Raw genomic sequence first — 23794 nt, forward strand, 5'->3', positions numbered from 1 at the left:
TGTAATATTAAACTAAAATACTGTGTGTTATTATGTACAGTGAGAAAATTATAAATAATGCGAATAAATATTAAAACATAAATTTAAAAGGAAATAAATACATTAAGCACAAAAAAACAAAATAAAAAAGGACATGAATACATGAGTACATTTTTACGATTGATTTTTCAAATACATGTTATTACTTTTGTATATCAAAAACATTTAACAAACCTGTAGACTCGTATAGCTGTTGTATTTTTTCTTCGTGAAAGGAAAATGTGTCATAGAATTTTCATTTACATGTCGATGCCGCAGCAACAATGATCGCATAACAGTGGGCTTGTCATTAGTAGTAATCAAATCTTCGACTACCATCTAAAAACGAAAAAAATAGATTTTATTAAAATCAAACCTATTGGAGACTAAAATCCTGCTAAGTTTATGTACCTGTTCTACAACTCTGTAAGCGACAGCTGGTAAATCCTTTTCGTCCAAATCTAATAGCACCACACCAGTTTCCAAACATCGTCGCAAATTTAGCAACGAATGGAAGGACAAAGACGCAACATGGGGCTTACCCCATCTGTCTGAGCCTTCTTCGAGATCTTCTTCGTATTTGATCCAACGAGCAGTCTCTTTCCATTCACGTTCCTCACCAACGCCAACCAATTCATCCAATTGAACGAAGATCTAATACAAACCGGAGAAGTCCACTTTAACAAACTTATTTTAAAGAAACTATTATTATTTTTTTTTACCTCATGGGGACTATGGTCAAAAGCCTTCTTCGCTTGTAAAGCTGCCAAGCTAATTTGCGGCAAGTCACGGAGTTTAACTGATGAATGACGAACTTTGTGACGTCGCAATCCTCTTGGATCGTCCGATCGATGTGAGGTCAGCTCATTGAGATCAGCTTCCTTTGAGATACAAATCAAGGATAATCAAACATTAGAATAAAAAGCAATTTATTTCAAAAATATTGTTCAAGTTAAACAACCTTCTTTGTCTTATTCTTTTGGATACACACACACAGGGATTGTTAAGCAAAGGGATAGAGATACACATTTAAGATTAGCAAGAATTAATTCTAAAAACGCATAGGTTACAAATTTTTTTTTAAATGGTTATTCAACTAAAAAGCTTTTTTTAAGCGGAAATTAAAATGGGTTTTTGATGGTTGTTGGTTTTACTTTCTTACCTCCAAATCAATATCCTCGGGTTGAACGGATACTTTTCGAGCATTGATATCTCTTGGTTCGGCTCCATTTTCTTGCGGACTTTTGGCTGAATCGGATGTGTCTTGGTGAGAGTGTTTACGCTGTCGATAATACTGATGGCGACTAAAATAAAAGACATTATTTTGATAATTTTTTTTTGTATAGTTTTATAAAAGAAACAAACAAACAAAATTAATGGGGAACGAAGGACCCTTAGAAAAGTTGGAAAAATTATAGAGGGAAATTTGAAGTTTTAAGGACCAAATTCTTGATTTCTAACTTTCTCGAAAAAGATTCACTCGATTTAAACGAACACTTTTAGTGTAATTTTAAAATTTAAAAAATAATTCTAAAAAAAATTGCTATTTTTTTTATTAAAATAAAAATAAAAATTTCTTTTTTATAAATACATATATTTTCATCTAACCTGAGAAGCAAGCAACTCACATAAATTACGTCAGCATTATTTAGGAGCATAATTTGAACGCAGTTGTCATTATTTTGAAAAATTATAATTTTGACGATATTTTTCGAAAGTTTAAAAATCCTAACGCAAAATTTACAAAAACTCAAATTTTGAAAGTCGTTTAAAAGCACGAAATAATTGTTTTACCAAAAAAATCGAAAAACAAAATCTATAAGATAATTAAAGCTTTTTTCAAAAACACATTTTGGTTTATTTTAATTTATAATCAGTAAAGTTCCAAAAGTCTTCAAATATTACTTTGAGAAAAAGAAACGCTAGCCAAAATGTGCCAACGGTACCAAAAACGACTAAGACGATTTCAATGAAAATTATTGTAAAAAAGCGTAATGTCTAGAAATTTTCAAACTCTTCAGTTTTGGACTTTAGAAAAAATTAAAACATTTTTTTCGGAAAATCAATTTTTGAAACGGGTTAGTAAATTTTTTCGAAATTTTATTGAAACAGTTGGTAAGAAAAAAAAAACTAATGCAAAAAGCGTTCCAACGATTTACGAAAAAAAAAATATTACACAAATTGTTTGTTGTTTTAGTTTAAAGATTAACATTACTGAAAAGGCTATGTTTTAAAATCAATTTTTGATTCTTTTTTTCAAATTCTTATAAGATTCTTATTAAAAATTATAATTGTAATTTTTTTCGTGAGTTTTTTTTGTTTTTTTTTTTTTTGAAAATGTTTAAAAAAATATTTTTCTAAAAAGTTTCTGTTTCTTGTTTTGGTAGGTTGATTTTTTTTCGAATTGGTACCTACAATTGGTACTTTTAACTTTTCAAAAGACTTTATTTCTGAAAATATTGACTGTATTTCTACTAAAAAAAAAATAATACACTTACCTCTTCCGTCGCTTTCTTTCATGTAAATTATCATTTGGCTTTTCTTCTAAACTCGGGGGAGATACAACAACTCTTTTCTTTGCAAACTGTACGTGCTTTTCATCACCTGAATCCTTTAAAACAAACAAAAAATTAAAATTTTTACATTTATTTTATATTTTTGATTTAAACTACTTTATAAAAAAAATGTTTCAAAAAAATAATTCCTTACTGAATTATGACCATGTTCGGCACGTTGCGATACTAAAGGACAATCCTCTGGAATATCATCATAATTTTGTATGGTAATAGTGCAACTTGTTGGTTCCGTACTATCATTCTCCGAATCTTCTCCAACGATAAATTCTGGGCCACTCTTTTTCCGCTGTTCTACAAAATTGTGTGTGATTGATAGAATAATAAAAGAATTGTGTATTTTAATTAAAATTTTATGTTTTAAATGCATAAAGATTAAAAATATATTTAATTTCTGGAAAAATCTTAAATTAATTACTAAATATAAAATTTAAAAATATTAAAGAATTTTTGCTTACGTTTCTGTTTGAAGGGTCCAACTGCGGACTTTGGTTCATTTGCATCTAGAAACGATGATACATCAAATTTTTCTTTAAGATTATTGGAACTGGCGAAGACCTTTTCCATTTCCGTATCCAGGAGGACCAAATCTGGGTCTTCATTTCCTCCTGCCTAAAAATATATAAAAAAAAAATTATAAAGAATCATAATTATAATTTCAGTTACTTTTTAACTAATTTGAGACTTATTAAAAAAGAATGTAACTTTTGAGATTTTAAATTTTTTTTTAAAGTTGAGAATATTTCCTATAAATCTCGTAGCTTGTTTACAGTCAATTCAAAACATTTGAAACTTCATGAAAAGAATAATGAAAGTTTTTGATCATCCCAAATGACATTGGTTGGAAATTAATAATATTTTGTTTAGCCTTCAAATTGGTCGAGTACTTTAAAAAAAAATGTAAACAAAAACATGCAATTAATAAAATTGATTGATGTTGATCGCTCTTAATTGATGATCAAAGCATCGTGTAACTATTTATATTTTTTTATGGCGCTATTCAATTTATTTATGGAATATTTTTAACGAGACAGCTTTATTTATTGTAATAAATGATATTGTTATGAATAAATTTTTACTACGTAGGTACTTTATCCAGAAACAATAAAAAATATTCCAATACATTTGCAGTACAAAATTAAATTCTACTTCCAATAAAGCTATTTAATGACAACTTCAAAATTTTATTTGATTTAAGGACTTTCCAAAATCCATATCTTCAATTCATATAAAATCTGATTTTTTATATTGTTCAATTTTTTCCATTGGTTGGAATCAAGTAGCACATTTATTTTTTTTTGTCAAATTATATAAAGCAAAAATTCTGTTTAATCGAAATTTGTATCTGAAATGAGTGTAACGAACAGATATTTAAATAATAACAGTAGACATGTTCTGCTTTCGAAGGAAGATCAGCCCAATAGATACCGAACAAGGTCTTGTGTAATTTTCCGGAGAAAAAAAAAATCAATTTCAATAATTCCAATTAAGTAAAAATGTTCTGTGTTCCACTCATAAAAAATAAATAGACATAGGTACATACAAAAATTTTTCATTCCCTTTCAGACAAACTTCGAATTTCTTCATTTCTTCCATTGCTAGAAATCACATCTTTGGATTAATTTGTTTCTCTTTTGAGTTCTTCTTAAACGAAACAAAAGTCATAGCAATTATACAAATAAAGTCAACTTATATCAAATTCAGACATTTAATTCCATGCATGTGTTTGAAGCATTTTCTTTAGCAAAGTCAAACGGTAGGTATACATATAAAAGTGTTGATTGCAATGCTGTCAAATCAGCACGTATAAAAGCATTTTCCCATATTAACCACTTAATGTCAGTTTTGTGCCAAAGAAAACAGCTTATAGACATCCAACAATTTACAGGCATAATGGTGACCGTGTTCCACAAAAAAAGTAAAAAAAAAAGGTAGTTTCTGTACCTGTACCTTGCAATTTATCCCCAAAAAAAGGTCAAATAATATCAAAAACGTGTAAAAAGGGTGCAGGGTCATACATAAGTCCACATTACTTGTACACAAACAGGAAACAAATTTTTAACAAGTTTCTTAAAATTATATTTATAAATTTAGTTTTTTGAAAGTTGGATGCAGGTTTTTTTCGAATCTGTAGCGAGTTACATTTTTAAAATTTAATGAAGCACAAATTTCGAAAACTCTTAAAAAATTCTGCATTAAATTTTCAAAAACCCAAATTTCGATTTATCAAAACTGCCTTCGAAAGTTACTTTACAAAATTGGCTCGTGTTTTATTTTTTCAAAACGCTTGTTACTTTTACTTGTTCAAGTTTTCAAAAATGAAAAACGCGTCTTTTTTCAAAAGATTTAAAAACTTAGTAGAATGAATATCAAAAATTCGTGCGATTTCTTTCAAAACTCAAATACGCGTCAACTTTGGAAACTCTATCCATTTAATATTCAAACCCAAATTTCGAATTTAAAAAATTACTTTTGAAAGATATTTTAAAAAATTGGCTTTTAAAAATTTAATGAAGCATCTTTCAAAAACCGACACAGATTTCATTTTTGCAAATTTATTTTGAAGTGATTTTAGAAAATTCACTCGAAAGTTCAAGAAATTACTAACCTTAAAGGACACTCAATACCCAAAATAAAGTTATTCTCAAATACTTTGCAGTAGAGCCAAATATTTCCAGACACATAGCTATTCATCTTTGAATTAGAATTTTTTTCTCCAAATTCTTAATCAAAAGATCGTCAATGACATTTCTCATTTTTTAAAGATACTAACTCATGAAATGAAAGGGGTATTAAATTTTAAAAGTTCAAAATATGGTTGGGATAGGGACAATGAACTCTTCTTTTATTATTAAAAAAAATGGCATCACTTTATCCCCAAACTAAAAAAAAAAAACTATAAAAATAGAAGAAAAGACCTTTACTTGAAAAAAAAAGATGGTCACCATATTTATAGAGCCATTGAGAGTATAATGTGGAACGATTATTTAATTTCACATTCAGGTGGATTAAACTCTAAACAACGGTTGATGATTTCGAATACCTACAAAAATACTACATGTGGACGAGTAGTCGTACAATATAGTATGCGACTCAACCTTCCTCACTAATCTAAGCCCTAAAGCTACTGGGGCTGACGGACTTAATATAGCTTCAGCTACCATCAGAGAGTGTAACAAAATATATCGATTGTTTTTTCATTCCTTCCAACACAACAACAATAACAACAACTGTCAACGTTTGTGTCAGTTGTGGGTGGATAGTTCTTTTGTCTGCCGATCTATAAATAGACCAGGTGGGCAAATACCAAATGCATGCAATGGCTAACGCTTAAATGATTCGAGTTTTTTTTTTTTTAGTTTTTTTTTTATTTAGTTCGTTTTGTAAAAATTTCTGCAAGCATGAATGCAACTGCTGCGACTAATGGAATGTTAGATAAGTTAAAAGCTTCAAATTTAATTTACATACCATGCAGGTAATGTTTTTTGATGATGAAAAAGATTTGTAAATGGATTAGTTTTTGTTTTGTTCTTTGAATAAAATTATTTGCGGAGTTAAAATTCAAAAGTTACATAATTGAAAAAAAAAAAATTGTTATCAGGGTGGAATAACATATTTTTGTAATGTTGAACAAAAAATCAATAATTCCAGAATTATAAATGAATGTTGATATTTTGATGATACCAAAATAAATCATGATTTTTGTGAATTATTATATGGTAGTTAGTAATTAAGAAAAGCTCTTAACTTAATAAACTGTAAACAGAACAAATAGCTACTTATTTTTTTTAATACTTCAACTTAATAAATATAATTAAACTAAAAATTAAATAAACCATGACATGGAACTTAATAATGTAATGATGTGTTTACCTATTAAATCCTTGATTTAGGACCTCTTGTAACTTTGTGAATTTCTTAAACATTTTGTAATCTACTTTCAACCTATTCAGCTATCACCTTCAATGTCTTACTTTGAAAACTTTTATTTAATCACTTCTGCTAAGAAATATATATCAATTTGCTTTTGATCATCGATATCTGGGGAACTAATGATCATTAAGGAGATTGAAGATAAGTTTTCGATTTCAAAAATCTTCAAAAATTCGTTTATATATTTTTATAGCAGAAACTTGAAGCATTATTAGAAACGAACTGGGGATTGCTGCTCAGCCTCAGACTCACATTGTACAATACCTATAAGTGTCAATTTGAATGTTTATACTTGCTCTAAGTATTGCTTTTTTTCAAGACGTTATAAAATAAAATGCACGACTGGGGTCGCACGTACTTGCTCTTGCATTTCAAAGCAATTTTATGTTAGTCACTTGTAGATTTTAAAAGCTGGCACTAAAATAAAACAAAATTGATATTTGGGGAAGAGCCGATATTTAGGGCAAAATTTTGTTAAATGAAAACATTTTTTTTTGTTATTTGACTTTTTTGAGAAAAAATAAAAATGCAGTTTTATTGCCACTGCTTTAAATATTACGTATACAAAGTTTAATTAAAATCGTTAGAGCCGTTTTCGAGAAATTCGCAATATCGTATTTTTTTTGTATGGGTGGTATACGTTCTAAACGAGATATAAAAAAACAAAAAAAAACAAACTTTCAGAATTCCATAAAAATCATCTGTACCAAATTTGAAGAAAATCCGTCCACCCGTTTAGGCTGTGGAAATGTGTACAGATGGACGCACAACCGCACAGACGCACGGACGGATATTGCGAGACCCACTTTTTCGGAGTTCTCCATCATCGTAATGTTGGTTTTGATTAAAACCTCAATTTTTTTTTTCGACACGAAACCAATACTTGCCCTATAGAGCAAGTAAAAATGATTAGGGTAAAAGCGGGTGAGATGGCATACCTTTTTTATTTTTGTCATATTTTTCAAAGTAAACCACATTTCATATTTCTAACAATGCAAAAATGTTCTATATTCAATATCCAACGTATTGTTTGTTTTACAGAATTTTATATTTTAAATTTATATTTTTAAATTAATATAGAAAAAAAGTTTATAAAGTGGGTGAGATGGAGCATAAGTTTGTTTTAGGTTTCTTTTGCCAAATTCATTGCACAAATGGTTGAACGATGTGAAGGAGTCAAGCACCAATGCATGCTGTATAATAGATTGCAACTAGTCGTCTTTTTAATAAAATTTGAACTTGGCTGAATTACTTAAAAAAAATATTTTGGGGTGATATGGCACATGCTAAAACTATACTCAATTAAAAAATTCTAGTAGGGAATGGGCCATTTCATCCGCAAAAAACTGCGCCATCTCACCTTTTTGCGCATAACTCATATTCGTAAGCACCCATAAAAAGCAGATAGAACTAGAGCTCAGATTTCACACGCAATGCATAACTTATAACCTCTTGTATGTATTGGTGTATCAAGGGCATCTAAGATCCCAACGACTCACAAAATATCGGAACAGAAAAAAAGGGCGAAAAAAAAAAATTCGAAAAAAATCATCACATGATTTGCTTTGAATTTTTTTTTAATTTTTTGTATCACAGATAAAGAAAAGATTACTGGCTACTTCGATTTAAAATATTTAAAGAAAGCTAAAAATATTGTTCGTACATTTTTAGAGCAATAAATGTAAAAGATATTTAAAGTGCGCCATCTCCCCCGCCGCGCCATATAACCCGCTTTTACCCTATATTGAACCCCTCTACAAAGAACCGTTATCAATTCTTGGCGCCTAAGTTATTGTACTGTCCCCGTTTAAAGGGTAAAAATGGGGTAAAAAAGGGGTACTGAAATCACATTTTCCGCACAACCTGGGAGCGAGGGGTAGTTTTCAGGAATACACCATATCAAATTTTGGTGTACCTAAAGCTGTGATTTCATATTCTACTCCATGAAAGGAATATATACAATTTTGTACTTCAATTAACTTTGATAAAATTTCTAGATTGATCTGGCTAGTCATCGTAACGTTGGTTTTGATGAAAACATAGAAATTTTTTTGACACGAATCCAATACTTACCATTTACCTAAAGCAAGAAAAAAACGTTTCATTTTTGCTTAAATTTTTAGATTTTACCACTTATTCAGATATTCTTATTCAAATAAAATAATTCAAATACTCATTCAACTATTAAATTAATTCAGAAAAAAAGTTTTTTGTACACCTACATTACAAAAATATATTAACTTTCCCATATATTTATCATTAAAACAATTGTGTTGAGCTCATTGATGTTTATGAACCCCTAAAGATTTCGTACTGCCAAACCTAAAAAACCTGATGCAATAATGAGTCGGTAAGAGGGTTGTTATTTTCGTTCCTTTGTTATCTTAGGATTATTAAGATCAAAAGAAAAAAATAATGACCAGAGAAATTATGTACAGATGGACGAATTTGAAAACAACGTTGTCTCAAATGATTAAAGACCTTGACACTAACACTTATTTAGTACAAAAACTTAGTGAATTTTAGAACACACATTTTCCAATATTTTGAGTGTCCTCAATTGACGAACTCATAGTATAATCATATAATATTTAAAATTGCCTCAAACAAAATAAATTTCTACCATATTTCTAAAAAAAAGTAATAATTTTTCATCTCTGTTTTATGGAAAAATAATTATAATTAAGATAAAATACTTCAAACTTTCCTAAGTACCTATAACAGTCTTCTCTAAAAAAAAGGTTCAAGTTAAAAAAGCCTTCTTAAAAAACCATTTGCAAGAAGTCAAAATAAGAAATCATTCTTAATTATACCTATCCCACTAAATTAACTGCTTAGGTTAGGTTTTACGAAAAAAAAAAAAAAAAACACAAAAGATGCTTATCCTACATTAATTTCTCTCCAAGGAATTCAAAAGCTTTTCTAGTTTCTTTTTACAACAAATAAACACATTAAAAGCTTTTTTTTTTTGATGAAAAAAAAAATAACGTTCATCAAAAGGATTAAAAATGTTTGTTTCTTTTACGAACAATATTGAACGAATTTTACTATGACAACGGGCAAAAACACCAGTTGCAAATAATATTTAAATACCTACACTTCTTTTATAAAAGAGTATTTCTTGAGTTTTTTATTTATGTTCAAAGCTAAGTCACTGGCATCAGATTAGTATACAAAAGTGGTAGTAGTTCTAAGCCATACAAAATAATAATACACAAAAGAAATCCACTTCATAAATATTTTCTTGGTCAGATGAATCTATTGTCTATAGTTTTTTTTTTTTTTTTTGTATGGCTGTTGTTGTTGTTATTTGAATGCCATAGTCGTGGCACATCCCTGACCTACTTCCCTTTTATATTCAGAAATGAAGACGCAAATATTCATCTCCTTGCATAATAAGTTCATTATTAATGGTTGAGATGCGTTCAAGAAAGTTAATTAGATAGCAAGAACTATAGATGTAAAGGAACTATAATTATATTTTCAGTTTTTGAAATTCTATTCAAAGGAAACGATTTAAACAAAAGATGTCCTAGAACTTTGATCTTTATCAAACAAGAATGTAAAGTAAAAACAAAATTGATCGGAATCTTTAGAATTTGGAAGGAAGTAAAATTCACCAATTCACCCGGTGAATATGCGTTAATTGCTTGACATACATCTAAGATTTAAATTCACATACAGGGTGATTCCCTATGTAAGATGAAAATTAAGAAAGATTTTTTTTTCGTAAAAAAAACGTAATGCTTAAATAAAACTTAATTTAAATATTTAATGCTATGTGGGCTTGAGGTCTTTACTTAGCTTTATCTAATTTATAAATCCGACGTTTCGAGTGTGTTTACACTCTTCTTCAGGGCTAAAAATTTTTTTAAAATCAATTAAAAATGCTTACTACAACAAAAATCCAATTTACTTACATTCTATTTAATCTAAAGAAATTAATCTTAACATCTTCTTAATCTTTGTTTTGTTTTTTGGTTTTTTTTGCTTAAATATTTCAAAATTCAAAAATTAAAAGTCTTGAAAAAGACGTTTTTAATCATTGAAATTTCAAAATATAAAAAAGAAGAGTGTAAACACACTCGAAACGTCGGATTTATAAATTAGATAAAGCTAAGTAAAGACCTCAAGCCCACATAGGATTAAATATTTAATTCAACAAAGGTCACGAAGTAAGAATAATTTAAAACTTAATTTAATAAATAGTAAATAATTGTAATAAACAAAATTATTATAAGTTTGTTATTAATTTTTTTAGGTGTTAAATAATATAGTAGCTCATTAATTTGTTACAAAATTTGGTGTTCAAAAACACTGAAATCAGAGGAGATGATTGTTTCCTTGAGTGATGATGTAGATTTTGTTTAAAAATAGGCGATTTCTTAGATATTTAACAGTTCACCAAAACACTCGTCTTCGCCAATAAAAAGCTTCAATGTACTAAACCTTTATAACAACTTTACATCTCGTCAAAATTTACAAAAGAAAAGTTCAATGAAGTAAATGATTTAACAACTTATTTAAATATTTCATAGAATTTTGGAATTTTCGCACATGATAAAAAAAAAAAAAATTATGACTTTCATGCAACACATGCGCAAACTGTGTAACAGTGATTTACTATTAAAATTTCACTGGATAGCTATTGTACAAAATGTTTCTTTTTTCAAACTTGATTTTACCTCGCGCGCCGTGGTGCTTTCTGATTAAAAATAACTCCTATTTTTATTGTAGGTAGGTAACTGTAATATAATTTTTTTTATATTTTTTTTTTTTCATTCGACAGCAAAGAGTAATTAAAGGCAATTTTAATTAATGAAACGCCAAATTAAACTTCTATAATTTGAATCCAAACAAAACCAAATCCCTGACTTCAAGTTTTGAGATAAAAATGGTTTTTCAGTAAAGTTTTGAACACCATATATCGCAAAAAAAATCAATCTTTTTAATGAAAATTGCCGTACAAAATGTAAACATTTTTGTTATTTAAAAAAATAAAGAAATAGAATAATAAAAGATTTAGAAGTAGATTTTTTTGATATGGCACATCTCGGAAAAGAAAGGTTTTTTTTTCAAAAAAAAAAATTACATTTTTCATTGAATATATTAACAGCTATAGGTAGCCAAATCTAAGACATCTTTTCTTATATCAGTTTAGTTTAATCTCTATTTTATTTTTGAAAAAGAAGTCAATTTTAATGCTTATCAAAGTCGCAATTTTGAAATTAATATCAATACAAAAAATTGGCCATTTATTTATGCTAATAAGGTAATTTGAGTTTGTCAAATTTCATACATTTTCGTCAAAAAAGGCTAATGCAAATGATTTTTGACGACAAAATGCATGGAAAGCACGAATTGGGTGTACAAAAATCTGTGTAGGTATACCCATTTAAATAACGAACAGTATTTTATCCTTTTGGTATTTTATCCTTCTGGTGCGAAGGTACCTACAAAGAACAAGCACATATTTAACGGTAATAAGTTAGTATCATATCAATCCATTTCTAAAACTTCCACTATCACAACGATTTTATCAATCAACATTATCATTACGCAGAAATAAATTTGATCGTTCACCATTTTAGAATTTATTGCACGATCGTCTTGTGCAAAATTAAAAATATTTTGTTGTAATTAAAATCGATTTTTTCTTTAAGTTAACATGTAAAAATGTGTAAAAAGTTTAATATAGTTTTTAAATCTTAATTTTTCTGTATAAAAATAATTATATAAATTTTTTTTTAATGAGAAAATTTATTTTAAATATTAAACAAAAATATTTATTCCTAATGTGTATTTTTAAAATCGTTGCTGAATTTTTTTTCACTGATAAATGTCAGAAACGCACCTTGTTTTAGATATAAAACAAATAAAAATACAAGAGCTATAAAGATTTTCCAAAATTACATAATTTTAGAAGGTATGCATATCGTAACATTCATGATCAAAATTATAATTTTAATATAAAACGCGTTTACGCCAGACATTTTTCGCAAATTTTAATTCTTTATTGGACCACCCTATATTAACCCTCTTCCTAAATAATCTGAATCAATCACCTTGATCAGGTGTGTACTTATATGCCGCGTTGAATGTTCTCACAGTCAAACCATTAATTTCCCCAAGGACGACAGCATGTGTGTGCCAACATCACAGCACTACATTGACAGGGATGTAACCAAATTCACAGTTCAATAAAGATATACTAATTAGCACAACTCACCTACATCACTCGCATCCGTAAATCACTCAGGACTTGTGATGTCCAGCAAAGTGAAACACATTTCTAATTTCATCGCCAACACTCTATTTTGTTCGTTGCCACAAGAAAAATAAAAAAAAGTTCGTAGAGTTCAAAAAAAAAAAACTCAATTAAAATTAACAAGAATCCTGTATCACACTTTTAGATGTTATCCTGTTTCACAATATACCTATATGATTTTAAAAATACAAAAAAAAAATGAATTACATTTATTTGGTTTCAATCGAAAGTGTATAGACACTCGCATCTAACACACAAGAGATGTACAAATATTTTCACGAAATACACGAAAAACAAAAATCACTTCAAACACCATCCAACAAAAAAGGATGCTATTCAATTTTTATTGTCCAAGGTCCTTGCCAGAAAAAAAAACTACCACCACTCGATAAACTTTCGATTCGATATTCCTTTCCTTGTAGGATATGGTTTTTTTTTCTTGTTAAAATTTTTGTATGTACTCTCGTATATATTTGAATTTCACTCTCCTGGCATCGTACCGCGTCAGAGCACAAAAGATGAAATAATAATAATAATTTTACGTTTCACCGATAAGTAAAACACTTTTGATCCGGACGACGGACGTCTTGCGATTGTATGCAAAAAGGATTTCGTACGTGGAAAACAACACAACTACTATACTCATCATTTTATACATTTGGTCCTTCGGTTTTGGTCGTTCGAAGGATGAGAGAGAGGAAATGCATGCGTGAGAGCTTTGTTCCAACTAAATAAGTTTTATAGAACAATATTTTTTGTATATTCTTGTATATTGCCAAAGTATCTAACTGCGTACACGTGTGTATTCTCTAAGCAAATACACCTGTCATTTTAACCACAACAACAACAACAACAAAAATGTATCCTTTTTATGTTTTTTTAAGGGTAAACGGGAATGAGACTATAGGTTTTTTACAAATAATGAAAACGCATTTCAACAACCGCTAATCGTCAAAGTGTTTGTCACGGCCACTTAAATGGATTATAAGAGAGAGGGTGTCTAGATAAATATACCGGGTAGGTAGATCCACTATTTTTATCGCGAGAGAACACACAAATGCGAGGACACACTATTCCGTATCCGGGCCCGAAGTGAGGAGCTCCTTATTGCCGAAACAAACACAGACTCTGGCTGGGTATAATAGCTGCTGGTTCAACTTGGTAATTTTTTTTTTTTTTTTTGTATTGGAAACAATGTCAAACGAAACAGAAAGTGGCGCGCACACTCGTCCTAAAAGAGTGTACCATAGGACGAGGAAACAGAACACACGTTTATAAGGCACCTTATACAGCAGTTATGTACAAGTATTATTTTTTATTTTTTTATTTTGCATTTTCTCCAATTAGTTGTAGTAGCTGCTGATGTTGGTAGCTGGTTCCATCGTTTTGGGGGTTGTTTGTTGTTGGAATTAAAAATTATGACGTAGGTAGTTGAACTACCATAACACGAGAGGCGGCACGAGAGGAACACACACAAAATTTAATACAAAAAAAATTTCAGAAGATAACATGTGTAGGTACAGAGTTTGCCTATTTGTTAGAGATATATTATATAGTGTGGTAAAGACTTTAATGCGCTTACATTTTCCAGGCGCAAATGACTGTGTGAAAATTTCGCTTGAGCTCCGGTCAAGGCCAAGCAAGGCCAACACTGCTATAAAAGCTTTTTTGTATTCATTTTAGGTATGTGAGTTTAGAAGCTTTTTCTGTTTTCTGACTTGTGAGCTTTTTTTCTTTGCCGTATAGAATATAGTTTATATACCTACAATGTGGGTATATTTTTGTATACCTATACACATTATTTCTTTGAAAATAGGAACCAGCTGGTAATGGTTGCCTCTGAGTGTAATGGGAAAATTTTGCAGGTGAAAAATTCTCTAAAAATATAAGACCCATCTACAAAAATTAAGCTTAATTTATATTATATTTAAAAATTCAAATTTATTTGTCCTTCAATAAAATCAATTTAAATCAAGAGAAATATAAAAGAAAGACTTGGCTCTTTTTTGGTTTAGGAATAATGTTCTGATCAATAAATTGTTAGTGAAAATTTAAGCGATTATTAATTTTTGGTATTGTTACGATTTTTTTTTTTTTTTCGAATTGAAAATTTCAATACAGTATGTTTTTTCGGAAACATTGTTTTTTCGGAAACATTTAACAAAAAAAAAACAAGCATTTTTGGGATCGATTAAATGAGGTGTTTTTTTTTTTGAAAAATGAGACTATTTATTTTTTTACTTGGTTTCATTTCAAAACATTATCATTAATTAAATATTGGCATATTTTTTTTGTATTTTGGTCCAGAAAACTAAAATCCAGACAGCCCATAATCCCGTTAATCTAATATCTCTGAAACCCGGAATCATGAAAACTCAAATCCCCATCCCGAAAAAATATATTAAATGAAAAAGTTGCCCAAATTTTTCCAATTTTTAATTTAGAAAAGTTTTTATTATTTTTTAGAATTGTTTTTTAGAATTGTGAGTTTTTGAGACTTTTGAGGTTCTGGGTTCTCGGGATCGTGGTTCTGAATTTTTGTATTTTGGGTTTTCGGGTTTTCTGAATTTTCGGGATATTGGGTTTTACTAATTCAGAATTTGCGGACTCTGACCGTTTCCCATTTTAGTTATTCCCATATAACACCTTAAGGATTCTGTGTACACAATTTCAAAGCTAAACAAAAGAAAACCAATTAATTCTTGTTCTTGCTGAATATTCGAAATTTGTGATAAAATCGCTTTTGAAAATTTTGACTCTCTATCTTTTTTTGGTAGTAACTTTAAATAAAAGTACTTCTTTCTAACAATTGCAAGATATTTCCAAAGACATTGAGTGCTTGGAAATTCATAAAAAAAAACTTTTAGGATGTTTCGGAAAAATGACGTTAGCCAAAAAAACTTGTGCAGTAATATTGTGATGTTGTATTTATTGTTGGTGGACAAAAATTTAATATGTTTATTTGAGCACAGTTGGCAATCATATATCTTTTTATATAAAAGTGCTTTCGAAACTACGTCACAAATTGAAAGGAAAGCAGAGCAGGATAGGTTATGGAATCTAATAAGAGATAAAAGTTAAAAATAAAAATGTTTCTGGTCCCTCAGGCTACTACAAGTATATAATGGATAAAAAGCTTTTTTTCTTCCTAGGTATAATAAAATTGATATTGCTTTGGTACCTACATTAACTTGACATGGTCATACGTTTAAGGTAGATTTTATAAATACTTGAAGACTTAAAGACTATTGACCAGAGAACATACGTATAGCTATCATAGCCTTCATCATTTGTTGTCATTAACACTCGGTCGAGAAAATTAAATAAAAATAATGTCTGGAGGAGAATAATTGTAATGATAGATAATAGCAACATAGCTTTAAGGGCTGATGGTATAAAATGAGAGTCAGATAGTCGGTTTTGGTATTAAAAAAAAAGAAAAGTAAAGTCTATTTTTGTTGCTGTTTTTGTTTTTAGAAAGAAACCACAGGGAAAATGACACCTGAAGTATGAAAAAAAGCTTTAAGGGAAACAATCTTGTCCCGCATACAAAAATAATTCCAAATAATGCGGTTGAACGAGGTGTTTGAACTTTGACGTTTATTTATATAAAGATAATGGGTAGGAAAGGTTTCGTTAATTTATGTTTTTGTATAGGTATTAACTCATTAAAATTAGGATACATGGTTTGACGTATAAGAAGGGTTGAGTATGTGTAATTTGTTAGTATTTTATTTGTACAAGGAAAACAATTGGTATTTTCTCTTGAAGAATTGTCTGTATAATATTGAAGTGTAGATGCGAAGCAGCAGATACCTGGGAACAAACTGGGTATTTGGGCGAATCAGGTCATAAAAGTACATACTGAACAAGTTACCACCCTTAAAGCTCCATAAATGACGCAATTTGTCATTTCAATTGAAGAGCTCTCACATAAATGGTCTAGTAGATGATAAAGTGCATTTGCATTCCAAACTTATTGACCTTTCTTTGTTAAAATTTTTGTTAAATTGTTTCCAGAAATTCATTACTTCAATTACAACTTCAACTAGAAACTGGTCTTTGAGTTGTGATCACTTGACAGGGCAGGTTTGGTCCATTTTTTCAAAAATGTTTGATGTTGTTCGAAAAAGGGTTTACCTGCATATACCTATATTTAAATTTGTTATATGTACGAGAAAGTAGGTTAAAAATACTTTCAAATCGGTTGCATGCTGAAAAGTTAAAGTTTTAAAAAGGTCAAATGAATGCCACTGTGGTCTAAACATTTTAATAACTTCTAGAAACAAAATCTGTACGTGATTTCAATTTATATGTACTAAATTTAAGGTGCACATTGCATAATAAAACATGAAAGCAAAATATTTAAGAAAATAAAATACTTTGTGCGTTTTTTTGAAAACCAAAATATTCCATTGATTTTTTACTTGGAAATTTATTAAATAACTTACAGGCGGTGAACTTGTAATCCAGTCAAAAAAATGTTTTTGAAAAGTAAGCAGAAAGGTTGACAAATGTATTTCTAAGAATTTTATTTTAGTAGGTATAGAATGTACTTTAATGGGCGTGTTGTTACCTTTATAAACTATTCTTTAAGAAAATAATTTTCCAATGGAATGGCTTTTTAGAAGATTAATCTATAGGGTTAGGCTACTATCACTTATAGGGGTTATAGTTTAAAATACATAATCTGTTGTAATCGATTGTATTGAGAACTTTTTTTTGTGTTTTTTATAAAAATATTAATTGTTCCCCATATTTTGTTCAACAGCTGTAACGCACATCTGAAACTTCAATTTACTAACAAACTATAAATAAAATAAATTGTTTTAACTTTACTTTTCATTAAAAACAATAATAAAAAATAATACGTTCACTGTGGCGTATACGTGCTTTTTTGTGTTATTTTTTCAAATTCACAAAAAGTCAACTTTTTTAAGGGCTTAAACCAAGTAATTATCTTGAGGCTCGGAAGCTCTAGTTATAAAGCCATTAAGTTTCAAACACGGTTTTACATAAATTTAAAAAATCACACACCGACTACGATGGTATAACAAGACCTTGTTATTAATCCTATCCATTATCTTACTCTTGCTTTTGACTAAGGAAGTGCATTATTTTCTTATCATTTTTTCATTTCATTTTGTTTTTCTTTAATGATTATATTATTTGAAATAATGTTTCTAAGAAGATTTTTTTTTAGTGGGGTCACAATTTTGACATGTAAAAAACATCTTAAAGTTAGTTTCAATATAACGATTAGGAATTCCAAACAAAAATTATTTTCGTTATTCTATTGTGAATTTCCATTTCAAAACGTTCGTAGACATATTTTCTAGAAATTTGGTAGAAATTATTTCATTGAAAAAAAAAAACAAAAAAAAAAACAGAATTTAGTGGAAGCGACTTGACTGTTTCATTTGATTTCAGAATGAGTGAATTCTTGAGTGAAACCAATCGAAAACGACATAAATAATAGATATCTATCATTTTATTTAATAGTGCCGTATAAATTTTTGATAAATTATAGGTAGTTTTTGAAGTGTTTTACTTTAAAATTCAATAAGACTGCACAAGTTGATAGGAGATTTCCAAAATATGCAAATGGTTAAAGCACAAAGGAGTGCATGAAAAAAGATATTTTTAATGTTTTTAAAATTATCTCTTAACTTTTACAATTTTACTGAATTTTCAAGTAAAATACTAGAAACTAACTGTAATTTATTGATATTTTGTATGAAAACCTAGAAAATTAATCCGGCATGGTAAAGTAAATGATAAGATTTAAAATTATAGGAATATTTTTTTATTTATATTAGGTATATAGGTACTTCTTTAAATAAAGTCGTGTTAAAAAAGGGGCACCCTAATAGACACTAATAGATAGATTTTTCTCTATTAAAAAAGGTCAAGTTACTTAGGTTTGTTAAAAATATTTAATTGAACATTTTTAAACTTCCAATACAAAAAAAATTTAAAAATCATTCTTAAGACAGAAACGAATCAAAACACAACGTTCAAAACAGTTTTTATTTTTTGAAATGATTTAAATTCTTAACTGCCACAGCAATATAAAATTGTTTTTGATATTTTGTATCTACTTTTTTGAAATTTTGAATTTCTAAAATAGTTTCAAAATATTGGCAGATTTCAAAATAAATGTTTTTTTTAAGACTTTTTTTTTAAGTAATTTTTGTAGAATGTGATGTTTGCTTTGAGAAAATAACAATTAAGCTGACAATAATTGTACAGTCATAAAACTTTTTGTAGATTTGTAACACCCTTATAATATTTGATTCTGGGTGGGAAAAAAAACTTACATATCAAAACATTTTTAAATAAACCTTTGAACAGTTTACATTAAAACTTATTTTCAGAGGTTAAGCTAGTTTTAATGTAAATGTATTTTTTATTACTTTCGGAATTGAATTAAATAAAATGGGTCGCACGTGTAAAATTGATTAAAATACTTAAAAATATACATACTTAAAAATAATATATTATTTTTTTTTTTTTTAAGTAACAAAAAACTCTTTTTATGTTTTTTTGACCCCCAAACAATATTTTCCATTTTGGTTGTATGACAAGTAGGGTAGGGTGGGGCAGATTCGACCTAAAAAAAATGTGTTTTTATTTAGACGGCAACTCTTAAGTCACAAAAACAGTAAAGTATCTCAAAAACGAATTTCTATGCGTTTCAGTCATTTTCACGTTAATTTAGACTTAAATTGAAAATCAATTTAAACCAATTTGCTATACATCCTCAAGCTCATATATAACCTATTTTTGGTAGTATAATCAATCCTAATTAAATTTCTCACTAAGGAAACAAAAAGACGCATTTAATTATTATAATTCCTTAAAACCAATGACATTTTGTTGTCTTCGATTGTCCGTTAATCTTCCTTCCTTCCTCGAAGCTATATTTGCTTTATTTTTATATGTATTGACTTTTATTTATTTGTTTTATATTTTCCCTCCATCATACATACCAACAACATTCTACATCGTCGTGTTATTCTTCCCTTTTGCCATTTTTATCGGATAAATAAATAAAATTCAACCAACAATAAAATTATTATAGCTTTGCTGCATGATGGCAGTAGGTACCTATAGCTTACAAATGGTAGCCAACAATTTTTTTTTTTTTTTTTTCAAAGTCAAGGCCATTTTTGTTGGGTGTGGAATTGTTGGCTGATGGGAACTGAATAATGTAATCCGCGTCCACACACTCATGGAAAATGGAAAATGAAAACTAATGAAGAGTTGTTGCACCAGGAACAAGAAAAAATAAATAAAACAAAAAAAAAAAACTTGTCTTAATATAAACAACAATGTCAGTTAACTATTTAATGACACTCGAGTGGATATAAAAGTGTTGCCATGTAAGTCTTTTAATTTTTTAAAAATAGAATAAACAACTACTAGCTATTTGGATATGCTGAATTCAGGGTTGGCGTTAATGTCACACTGAATTGGGGACTTTAGTCCCGAAATAAAAAAAAGTGTTGCCAAGATATTTTTTTAATAGACCTTAAATTTGAGAGTAGAATAAGATCTAAAATTCACTTCTGCAACTTTTTTTGAAAACTAAAATAAAAAGCGAATAACGAAAATGATTAAAAGCTTTTATAATAAAGGTTAATGAAGAATTCCTTAGGACACCAAAAAAGGGGCCTGTACAATATTACAGCCTTGCCATATTTTCAACCCCTTCCTAGGCTATTTCCAAAGGGTGTAATGTTGGCTCTTGGAAATACTTGGACCGATTTCTAAAAAAAAGACAAAGTTTCAAATCCTAAGGCCGTGTGCGAATTGCGTTAAAATGTTGGTTAAAATATGTCACGTGGTGAATAAAATGAGTTAAAATTTACCCAGCTGCGGAGCAGGTAAAATTTGACACTAGTGGTTAAAATTTGACGTTTCTTAAGATAGAAAGATCAAGATAGATTTGAAATTGTTTTTGTTATAATGCGTTGATATTTTAAGAAATGTAAAAGTATTAATACAAAGTACTTCCTCAAACTATTATTCATCTTGAAAAATTGAAAAAGAGCGAATTGGTTGTTTGTTTTTTTATGTTTTATATTTCTATTTTGTTGGCAGCTGGTGAATTATGAATTAGTGTTGGAAGACTGAATTAAAAATTTCTTTTTGATCGTAATAAAGTGGGATTTTATCGATTAAAATAAAAAAAGTATGTGAAATTGGGAATTTCTTACATTTTCATACTAGAATATTTAACTTTATATATTTTCAGCTGGATTTTGTGAAAAAAAAATAATTAATTGCATACAAGAAAAACCATTTTTAAGGGTAATTTTGTTTTATTTTGAGGGTATTTTATTCAAAGCAGTGTCAAACAAAAATCCCATTTAACACATTTTAACCCAATTCGCAAATCAAAAAAATAAATTTGATCCCTTTTTAACCAAACGTCAAAATTTAACTAACATTTTAACGCAATTCGCACACGGCCTAAATCGTCCTTTTTTATTAAGAACCGTAATGATTACAAATTTGTATCTGGCAATTCTGTCAAATGCAGCAGAAAAATAAATATAAATGAAGGGCTTCTGTCTTGAAATTTTAAAGCCCACGAGCAACGCACAGTCAGCAATAATTGCTACCTACTCTAGAGACCAATCTTTCAAACCCATCCATGTCAATAGCTCCACACGGTAAACTGTAATTAATGACTATTTCAGAATGGCGGAGGTGAAAACTAATGCACCAATACATTTGCATTACAATCTAAAGACAAAATCGAATAATAATAATGCATTAGATGTTGTATGTATGTAAATCAATAGTTCAATGTTAGTAGATGGGGATGGGGGTATCTTAGACCAGAGGCGGTAATTTACTTTAGATAAAATTTGTGGTATGTTGGTGGGTGGTGGAAGAAAGATATATATAAATAGTCATGCAGTGCCAGCTTACTTGACCAAAAGTCATCATCCGAGGGTGGGTAGAAGAGGATTTTTAAGGGTGGTGGTGGCCTTGTGCCACACGACCTTGGCCAAGACTATTGATTTCCTGTTGCGCTATCTGGATTCCCCGCATATCTAAGTATATCTACAACAGTAGGAAGGGGGTAGTTGTTTTTTTTTTTTATATTTTGACGATTTAAAAAAGTTCACAAATTTTTGGAAGTTATCTAGTTTAGCATGGGGAGAGTGAAAGCTTAATTGTAAAGAGCTTCGGCATATCTGTAGAATGTCTCTTGTGTGTACTGAAGGAATAAGCGAATTTGCCCGGAGCAAACTTGCCTTAGAGCTTCTGAGCCAAAAGTAAGCTTTTTAGGGTAAAATTTTGTTTTTTTCTTTTTATTTTTTTTTTTAATAAGGGGCTTCAAAAGCATGACAATACAATTGAAATACAATAAAAAAAAAAAGCTGACAGACAATATAATGGGAAATATGAAAGGTGTTGCAACAGGCATATTTTTATATTTTGTGTTGTTTGCGATTATTACAAGGTGAATTTAGACGAAGAATAGAGTGTAGCCTTTAACTGTATCATAACTTTAAGTTGGGTACAGTGTGTGCTGAAAGTAAAGAAATGAAAGCTTTAAAAAGTTATAAACAAGAATAAGCTCATAATTATCTTTTATTTAGTAGGTACAAACATAAATTTAGTCACTTTTTCCTATTAAAATAAACGGATTAATGGTTAAAAAAATCAGGGCTTTTCATCGTTACTCAAACGTCAATCGCATTTTCTGGCCAACTATCCTATATGACTCAACCCCTTCTGCACCAGTCGGAAAAGATAAACATAGAACTGGAAATTTTTAAAATATTGACATTCATAACAAAGTTTTGAAAAAAAAAAATGCAATATGAAAACCTTTTATGCTGACGTTAAGTTCCTGGCTTTTTTTCCGCAAATCTGAGCAATTTTGCTGAGAAGCAAGACATATTTTTTAATTTTACCTGGGACTTTCGGAAAGAAAATGCGTCCATTCCAAAAATCGAATAGTTTCAAGACTAGAAACATTATGATTTTAAATGCAGCCTGCACATCTATCGGATGATATGTCCCGTCATAATATGTTAACACAACTGGCAAGTTAAGAACCGTTTAGAACTCAAAGACTAAATTTTAAATAATGCACTTCTCTAGAGTAAGGGTACCTACTGATACAAAAAAATGAATGACTCGGTCAAACAAATTTGCTGCATGCACTCAAGATGATGAATTTATTAAAGCTTTTTATAATAAAACTAGCTGACCCGGCGGACTTCGTTCCACCTTTTCTAGCATTTATTTCTTATTTTTGATTCTTTTGTTTATGAAACTTTTCCAATACCAACAGAAATCTAATACATAGTGTCGCGGTGTTTCCTATCAAACTCCTCCGATACGGCTGAAAGGATTTGTATGAAATTTTGTGCCCATGTTGGTCGGTATGAGAATCGGTAAACAGTTTATTTCCATACCCCTAAATGGTTAGGGTGGTCCAACCAAAAAATTTTTTTATTAAAATTATTTTTTATGAATTTTTGTGTCTTTGGTATTAGATCGAGAGCCAAAAGCAAATTTTGGTATTGAAAGTATAACTTAAATTTGAGTATGCAGTTTAACAGCCTTAAAGCCTCTGTCATTTCTCCGAAACATAAAAGTCTCTAAAACAAAACCGCTTAAACACCTTATTTTGAGTTCTATCAATCACACCATCAAGATAGACATCTTCAAGCTGAGGAAAAATGATTCAGAATGTTAATTTGTGTTAATTTAGCCTACTCACCTTCACTGGAAAACTCGCGTTATTTAATCCCCCGGAACCACTATGAGGCCGAAAAAATACACACCTAGCTGATTTTTTGCATCTTTTATTTGGCTTACCTTTCATAATAACAAAACACTTATATTTATATAAAACACGTATACGTTCTCCACAAAATATGATTTATTCGACAGAAATAAACAAAAAAATAAAAAAATGTATCACATATAATAAAACACTTTACTTTTCAACAAAAAAAATTGCGATTTA

General features: G+C 29.1%; 1 protein-coding gene across 8 annotated transcripts in view; it reads right to left on the reverse strand.

The window, feature by feature from the left end:
* The window catches only part of LOC129909192 (anion exchange protein 3), a 102662-nt gene that overhangs the window by 14662 nt on the left and 64206 nt on the right, over window positions 1–23794 (reverse strand). For 4 of the 8 annotated variants that reach the window (XM_055986211.1, XM_055986209.1, XM_055986215.1 and 1 more), the window contains 8 exons: window positions 3050–3203; window positions 2728–2885; window positions 2517–2629; window positions 1181–1322; window positions 980–994; window positions 741–899; window positions 430–672; window positions 214–357 (listed from right to left, as the gene is read on the reverse strand). In XM_055986211.1, coding sequence (XP_055842186.1) covers window positions 214–357; window positions 430–672; window positions 741–899; window positions 980–994; window positions 1181–1322; window positions 2517–2629; window positions 2728–2885; window positions 3050–3203 — 1128 coding nt within the window. Of the gene's footprint in view, window positions 1–213; window positions 358–429; window positions 673–740; window positions 900–979; window positions 995–1180; window positions 1323–2516; window positions 2630–2727; window positions 2886–3049; window positions 3204–12753; window positions 12962–13806; window positions 13923–23794 lie in introns of those variants that run through there. The other 4 variants (XM_055986213.1, XM_055986216.1, XM_055986214.1 and 1 more) reach the window with 3 other exon arrangements.

This window comes from Episyrphus balteatus, chromosome 2 (genome assembly GCF_945859705.1).
Source record: "Episyrphus balteatus chromosome 2, idEpiBalt1.1, whole genome shotgun sequence".
In the NCBI taxonomy this organism is placed as follows: domain Eukaryota; kingdom Metazoa; phylum Arthropoda; class Insecta; order Diptera; family Syrphidae; genus Episyrphus; species Episyrphus balteatus.